Source organism: Bison bison, unplaced genomic scaffold (assembly GCF_000754665.1).
Source record: "Bison bison bison isolate TAMUID 2011002044 unplaced genomic scaffold, Bison_UMD1.0 scf7180017864166, whole genome shotgun sequence".
Classification (NCBI taxonomy): domain Eukaryota; kingdom Metazoa; phylum Chordata; class Mammalia; order Artiodactyla; family Bovidae; genus Bison; species Bison bison.
The window spans coordinates 1098614-1107017 of NW_011494738.1; the positions used below are offsets into that span (position 1 = coordinate 1098614).

At 39.0% G+C, this 8404-nt stretch overlaps 1 protein-coding gene across 4 annotated transcripts in view; it reads left to right on the forward strand.

The window, feature by feature from the left end:
- The first annotated feature begins 68 nt into the window (after positions 1–68).
- Positions 69–8404, forward strand: part of CLHC1 (clathrin heavy chain linker domain containing 1) — a 34935-nt gene continuing 26599 nt past the window's right edge. For 2 of the 4 annotated variants that reach the window (XM_010841675.1, XM_010841672.1), the window contains exons 1-3: positions 72–156; positions 2584–2776; positions 7169–7356. In XM_010841675.1, coding sequence (XP_010839977.1) covers positions 2600–2776; positions 7169–7356 — 365 coding nt within the window. In that variant the 5' untranslated portion in view covers positions 72–156; positions 2584–2599. Of the gene's footprint in view, positions 157–2519; positions 2777–7168; positions 7357–8404 lie in introns of all 4 variants that reach the window. The other 2 variants (XM_010841673.1, XM_010841674.1) reach the window with 2 other exon arrangements.

Sequence of the window (8404 nt, forward strand, 5' to 3'; positions counted from 1 at the left end):
TTCCTGAGGAGAAGGGAGGAAATGGCAGTGTCTTCTGGGAATTGTAGTTTCCATTGCTTTCTTTTCGGCAGGACTACTCGTCCCAAGATGCAGTTCCGCACATCTCGGCTCCGTAGTTACTATCGCCTAGCGGTGGGTTTGGAGAAAGGGATTAAGGTGAGGAGAAAGAGGCAAGCGCAGTAATGACTTCGGGGAGATGGAAACGGGTCAGAAGTGAAAAGGAGGGAAGGTTAAGAGGCTGGAGAAGAGCAGGGGAACCAAAAGTGTCGTCACCCACTAACAGAGGCGGTGAGGGGCGGAGGATCAGCGATCTACCACCAGAAGCTCCCAGGGCCTTCAAGGGAAGGGCCTTCGAGTGACCAGCTCCAGGCCACCAGAAAAATAGGTGGTGTCCTCAACCCCTTAGGCTCTCCTAGTGTGCGAAAGAGCCTGTCTAGTATGTCACTACGCAGTGTGAAAAGGTTTAGTATATTAAGTCTCAGGAGTTTTCAGATTTTCAAATGAAGTTATATGGGAAGGAAACCCGATGGAAGTTTATTTACTGCAGAATCTCCAAGTTTGGACGTTGGGAGTTGTAAAAGTCCTAAGAGGAAGTTTTTGGAGTATGTGTAGGGTGCTCTGGCAAGGCAGGCGGGTCAGCAAGCTAAACCTTTGCTACGTGTTTGTGTTTAGTCGTGTCCCGACTCTGCGACCCCATATGCTAAGCCGGCCAGGGCCCTCTGTCCATGGAATTTTTCAGGTCAAAAATACTAGAATGGGTAGCCATTTCCTTCTCCAGGGGATCTTCCCACCCAGGGATCAAACCTAGGTCTCCTGCAGTGCAGGTGGTTTCTTTCCCTGCTGAGCCATTTGGCCTTTTGCCATGCGTACCCTACTAATGTCTTTATCTCTCTGCCGTTCTCTGCTTCCTCATCCCCAAATTCAGGCTTCTTAATTTTCTCTGTCCCCAGTCGTCTTCTAACCCACCTTTATTTTGCCGCCAAAGTATTCTAAAAAGTAAAAATGATTATGTCATTATGCTATTTCACCATCAAGATAAAACCCAAATTCCTTAGTGTGATAGTGAACCTCTGCCTTCCTTAGAGCCTAATCTTCCAAAGCCATTACTCGCTTTATGCTTTATTAACATTGAGCTAATTGAAGTTCCTGACATGTTTTTCCTACTTTAGCACTTCTGAGGAATCCATTTCTTCTCTCTGGTACACGCTTCATCCCATATTCTGCCAATTAATCTCCACTTTTACAGCAAAACTTCTTGAGAGTTGTTTATACTCATTGTCTCTTTAATTCTTTTCCTTCCATTGACTGAACCTACTTCTGGGGACGGGCTTTTTGTCTCCCCTCCTATTCCAACTGAATAACTGTGGGAATAACCTCCGTGTTGCTAAATTCAATACCCATTTAATCTTCTTTGACCTGTCAGCAGCGTTTGACCCAGTGGATCATGCCTTTCCTCTTTGAAACACTTTCTTCACCTGATTGACTTCCATCTCCGTAGACCCTCTTTTCCAGGCTGTTTTGCTGCTTCCTCCTTATCTGCTAGACCTCTAAGCTTTGAAGTGCCCCTCAAGGCCCCATCCTTGGATATCTGCTTTGCTTACATTTCCCAGATCTTTTTCCATTCTGTCTCATAACTTTTAAATATCATTTATATGCAGATGACTTATAAACCTCTTTCTCACTCAGACTACTCACTTGAACTCCAGCTTCACATACTAGCTGTCAATTCATCATCTCTAATAGGCGGGCCCAAACTCCTGATCTTATGAAATTGATCTTCCCATCTCATAGAAGGCAGTTCCATCTTTTCGGCTGCTGAAGCCAGAAACTTTATGGTCCTCGTTGACTGTTCTCTCTTACCCACATCGCATCCCTCAACAAATCTTTTTGGTTTTATTTTTGATGTATGCAGCGAACACTTCTCACAGCTCCGCTGTTAGCACTGTTTCAAGCCACCATTATCTTTTGCCTGGGCTGTTGTAGTAGCTTCTCAGTAATTCTGAGTTCAACCCATGTCTTCACTGGGCAGCAAGAGCAATTCTTTGAAAATGTAAGTCAGCTGTCAGTCTTCTGCACACAGTTCTCCAGTAGCTTCCTGTCTCAGAGTTAAGCCTAAGTTCCTGTAAGCAAGGCTATCACTCCCACACCAGAATGACTGGAGGCCACAATATTTGACCTTGTTTGTTTCATCAGGATGCTTTCAAACTAGTGTTCCCACATGAAGCAAATAAAATGCTAATTAAACTTCTGTTAGAAAATGTTAAGTTAAACCATTCGATCTTATGAAACAAATGCTTCTTTAGTAAGAAAAGAGCTTTTTATTGTCTGGTGTTTGGTATTTCTATCCCAGAGGTATAGTATAGCACATGACAGTAGAATTTATTAGACCTGTTCACTCAGAGGTTGAAATATTTATTTCATGAGATCCATGAGATTTTTTTTCTGATACATTTTATTTAGATCCATATTTGACCTAATTTATGTAAAGCTTTAGATTAATTGATTTTTTTTTCTTTCAGGCTTATCAAAGTTTTGGCTTTGTTGCAAAAGCAAATCAAGACTTAAATTTTCTCTGGTGAACAGGTGTCTACATTGACGTATGTCCGTCCAGGAAATAAATAAGCATGCTGTTCTCCCTCCTATCATTAGTGGAAGTGACAAGGAATTTTTGGAAAGAATGCAAAGATACATAATTACAGAAACTGAAAGAGTGTGCTGTGATGAGGAAGGACCTGCTGATGAATATTACATCGTATACCGAAACGTTTTTGATAAGGTATCGTAATGCTCTAAGACAGTGGAGTTTTTATGTGGTAGAAATGGTCCATCCTGACAATAAGATTCATACCTTAGTAACACCACTGCTTGTTTGACTACTTCTGTTTATCAGTTTTGAAAAATTTGTCCAATTTGTCAGAAAGGGATGAATGTGGGAGATGCTATGCAGGATTTATATTACTAGACAGTTAATGAGTGTTTCAGTTATCATAGCTTAAGGCTATCAGTTTTAGAGCTACAATCTGTGCCTTCAAACATCATTTTGACCTTCCATCTTAAATTATTATCCAATTTGTTAGGAATTGGGCTGTAGCCAGAACCTGGTGATTCTTCATCGTTTTGGGTTGGTTTGTGGTGTCATTAAAACCTTGCTTTAAATTTGATCTGTGTTACTGAATTGAGACCCCTCGTAGATTAGCGGTCCAGATAGGCACAGTAAACAAGCAGTTGGTACACGCATGCTCAGTTGCTTCAGTCGTGTCCAACTCTTGGTGACCCTGTGGACTGTATCCCGACAGGCTGCTCTGTCTACAGAATCATCCTGGCAAGAATACTGGAGTGGGTTGCCATTTCCTCCTCCAGGGGGTCTTCCAGACCTGAAAAACAGAGGTCAGAAAATGCTGCAGTTTTAGCTAACATTTGATTTTGCTTTTTAAGATTTTAGAAAAACCATCTTTTCTTTATAAACGATTGCAATATGGCCACGGATCCTCATTTTTTTAACCTCACTTTTTCTTTTTCACCTGTCTTTGAAGATGCCCTTACAGTAAAATAAGTGAAATTAGCATCCTTTCCTCCTTACCTGGAAGAAATAATTACTTATGTTAAGACTTCTGTAAACTATTTGTCTCTGAGTTAAAAAGCCATAGGCAAGATAGAAGAATTCTGTTTTGTTTAATTTTTAAGCATTATACACTGAGTCTTATTTCTCCTCTAAAAAAAACTAAAGGAAAAGTGAGCATAAAGTAGTCATAGATACCTAAAAGTGGAATTAAGAAAATTGACACCTATCCACTGGGCTTCCCCAATAGCTCAGTTGGTAAAGAATCTGCTTGCGATGCAGGAGACCCTGGTTAGATTCCTGGGTTGGGAAGATTGGTTGGGGGATAGGCTACCTAATCCAGTATTCCTGGGCTTCCCTTGTGGCTCAGCTGGTAAAGAATCTGCCTGCAATGTGGGAGACCTGGGTCCTGGGTTCAATCCCTAGGCTGGGAAGATTCTGTGGAGAAGAGAAAGGCTACCCACTCCAGTATTTTGGCCTGGAGAATCCATGGACTGTATAGTCCATGGGGTCACAAAGATTCAGACACAACTGAGTGAATTTTACCTCACTTTACTTCACTTGCATATCCATAAAAGTATAAATTGGAAAAATGAGTCTTTTCTTCCTTTAAAGTCATGTAGAAAATCTGTCTTTAAGAACTGGTACGTTGGCAGGTTAGCTTCATTTTATAAGTTGTCATGGTCAATGAAATTGTTTTGGTGTTTTAGTCATTAAGGAATATATTAGGTGAATGTTTATAGGTAGTGTATTGAATAGGTTTTATAAATATCAGAAATCATGCTGAGACTCTACTTGTGTGAAATCAGCAAAGGAAAGTTATAACTGTAGCATACTTATTTTTGCATATACAAGTGCTAACACTTGTCACAAGTTTTCACACATGAAGAGCTCTCTGCTGTAAATTAGTATAGTTATGGTGAGGTCATTTTGGAGGAGGTGTTGGTAAATTTAATTCCTAGAAAAAAGACAGGAGATTAAATAAAAGGTGATTTCTGTATCTTTAGTCCTTTTCTCCCTACCCCCCAAGATTTCCATTCGAACTATTTGTACATTATACAGTTATACATTGTACATTGTGAAGAATCCTATTCTTCAAAACTAAGAAGGGATCTGAAATAGAAATCCTGTGGTACTTAGAGAAACCTTTCTTCTAGCTTCTCAATAAAATAATCTGCCTTTCCATTTTCATGTTATTCTAGCACATTTGGTTGTTAATAAACTATTAATGTAGGAGAAGGCAATGGCAACCCACTCCAGCACTCTTGCCTGGAAAATCCCATGGACGGAGGAGCCTGGTGGGCCACAGTCCATGGGGTCGCAACAGAGTTGGACACGACTGAGCAACTTAGCAAACTATTAATGTCTGCCTTCTCTAATCTTCCCTGTCTTTTGGAAGGGTCCTAGTTTGGCAAAAGATGAAAGTACCAACTTATATCTCTGAGTGCTTAGCGCCAGAGAACAAGTACCAAATTCTGTTTAAAATCAGAGGTAGAGGATTCAGCCTAGAGAACCATGCCTGAATCAAGGCAAGGAGACCTGAGGCTTGTGTAACAAGAATTAAGGGTAGGTTGCAGAGAGAGCCGAGGACTTAATAAGCAAAGAAGATCAAGGCTAGGAAGAGTGAGTTTCAGGAGATATGGGTGAATTATAGAGACAGCCGGACTCTGGAAAGTGGCCTTTTGTGTTCTCGTCGTGTTTTGTGCAAATAGTGTATGTCCCATGAGTAGGAGCTGAGGTGGAATGAGTGCCATTCCTTTTATTCCTCATAGTTCTGTACCTGGGGAATACGGCTATGTTTTGGAGGAGTTAAGGGAAGCCTTAATATGGAGACTGAAACTTGAATGCCTAAAGGTCAGGAAGGTCATATGAGAGTTCAGTGTATTGGCTTTAAGAGAATAAGGAATCATGGGGACTGTGGTAAAATGAAGAATCCAATTTAAAGCTCCAGCTGACTACTGCCATTAAAGGAATGGGAGTTCCATGCTGGTAGATTGTTCAGAGTTTTCAGAAGAAGCTAAAACTATGGGCTTTGGGTGAAATTTCCTAAATTTTAAAATATTTGGCTGGCCAACCAAAACTATTCTACCTCTAGCATACCAGTTTGCCTGCTTTACTCTAATGCATTTTCTGTGCAGTCTTAAAAGTTCATGAGTGTCTTTCTGAAATCTGTTTATCCTAGTAAACCCATGGGAGCTGATCATAATGTTACAACAAGTCCGTTTTCTATCCATTAACATATCGGAGTTGTCTTGGATTGTTGCAGCACATCATAGAGGCTTGTGGCGTGGAGGATAGCAGGGAACAGTGAAGTGTTTAGTTTGAAAGACCACAAATTAATTGTCTCCATTTTATTGAAAATTGCTGGGCAGCAGTCTTGATTTTGGTGGATAGGTAGTTTGGTCATGCCAGAAAGATGACCAGTATCTTCCACTCAGAAATCCTCTTTTGGTGCTTGGTGTTGATCGGTTATCTCCTTATACCATATTTTTTTTTTTTTGCCATACCACTCTTGCGATCTCAGTTTCCCTACCCAGAAGTGAACCTGGGCCACAGCAGTGAAAGCACAAGTCCTAACCACTGGGCCAATGGGGAACTCCCCTTCTTATACCATTTCTTGATAGACCAGATGTCTTTCTGCATTATTTTTTTCTAGGTATTTTCTAGCTATAGTGGAGTATACTATAGACTATATACGTAGCAGGGGTAGAAAGCATAATTGTATCTTTCAGAGGAAATTGTGGATTGGTCACATTTATTCCTTATATCACTTGACACCTGAAATTCTCATGAGTTGGCAACCATAGATTATTTTTAATGTTTTTGTTTTTTAACTTCTTTAAAGTGTCTTAGTTATGATTGCTTTTTCATTTGGCTAATGCCTACACAAGGTTAACCAGAGAAAAAGAAAAAGTAAAAAACCAATAAGCAGAGTATACAATGAAGTCAGGTCCTTCTCATTTTAGAACCTACTTACCCTTTCTTTCTCTATAGTTTTCTTCTTTCCTCCTCTGTAGGTTTCTATTTTCTTCCATTATTGTTCCAGAGATATGTACATAAACGTCATTTTAAACCATGAATATAAGATGTGAAGGGTTTTCTACAATTGTACTTGACATCTTGGGGATAGAAATGCAGTTTGGTAATTGAGATTATTGATCAACAAGAGCAGATAGGTTAGAAAAACAGGGAGATGAAGGGAGTCTAGGATTTTAAGGTCTGAATGAAGTCAGAGACTAGATTTGGAGATAGTGAGGGATGATATGTAATTGTATTTAAGAGATCCAGAGTTGGGATAGTTAGACCTGGTATTGGTTTTAACTGACTTAATATAATGTATGTGTTAATTCCTGAGTAGAGCAAAAAATGTTTTTTTCTCAAGCTCACAGAATTGTAATGATTCACAAAGATCATATATTCAGTAACCATGAACTGTCTTTAATATCCAGGCATATTGCATATAAGTGCAAGCTCAAATTTGTAAAATTTTAGATTTATAATTGCCCATCATTTCATTAAACAAAATTATAATGCTATTTGCAAGGTTTTTGATCTATAGTCTTCTAGAAAAAAATTCAGTACCATAATCAGAAAAAAATCATGTTTCAGGTAATAGAATATGTCACTGCATACAAATCCATTCTTACTTCAATAAAGAAAGAGTACGACACATTTATTGAGACAATAAAGAAAGGCCAAAGAACTGCATTTTATCTTCATGGAAAACTTAAAGTTTTGGCAGGAGAGCCCACAGCATTGGTATATCACAAGAAAAGAATAGCCCAACTTCAGGCAAAGTAAGTATATTCGTAAGTAGCCCAAAAGGTGATAATTGCTACTTGGTTTATTAACTAGCCATTGTAACTGTAACTAGTGATTCTTAGTCATCTTCAACTTTGATTTTATTTTAAAGCCATGTTTTTATGTTACCCTTCCTATTGAAATTACTCTATTTTTACTTGAAAAATAATACTAATTCAGTTTAGGAAATTTATAATATCTCTTAGGATAATTGGAGGCACATTGTAGTATCGTAAAATGAAGGATGCAGATAATTGCTCCAGGTAATTTCTTGCATGGAAGGTTTAATGGTACAATTTCATGATTACCATCTGAAATAGAGCACTTAATCTTGTGATGCAAAAAAAGTAAGTAACCTACTGGGAGATGATAAAACTCTCACTCTTTTTGAACAGTCTCAGATTTTCAGTGTTCCATTTGGTAATTGATGGGTAAATTGTTCTTAGAGATAATTTCAAGTCAACCAGGAAAATTATGTGAAATTTGACTTCCATTTTTGGTAATGTAGCTGGCTAGAGGTTGGGATCACTTCTTGTTGGGAGAAAATGCTACATAAATAGTAAAAAAAAAATTTTTTTTTTGAAAGGGACAGGAGGCGGATAAGATAGTAACAGAAATATTAGGGCAAAATCAGAAGACAAAAGATAGAGGAGCACTAAAGCTTCTTTGGAATCAAGATTGCCGGGAGAAATATCAATCACCTCAGATATGCAGATAACACCACCCTTATGGAAGAAAGTGAAGAGGAACTAAAAAGCCTCTTGATGAAAGTGAAAGAAGAGAGTGAAAAAGTTGGCTTAAAGCTCAACATTCAGAAAACGAAGATCATGGCATCTGGTCCCATCACTTCATGGGAAATAGATGGGGAAACAGTGGAAACAGTGTCAGACTTTATTTTTTTGGGCTCCAAAATCACTGCAGATGGTGACTGCAGGCATGAAATTAAAAGACGCTTACTCCTTGGAAGGAAAGTTATGACCAACCTAGATAGCATATTGAAAAGCCAGAGACATTACTTTGCCAACAAAGGTCCGTCTAGTCAAG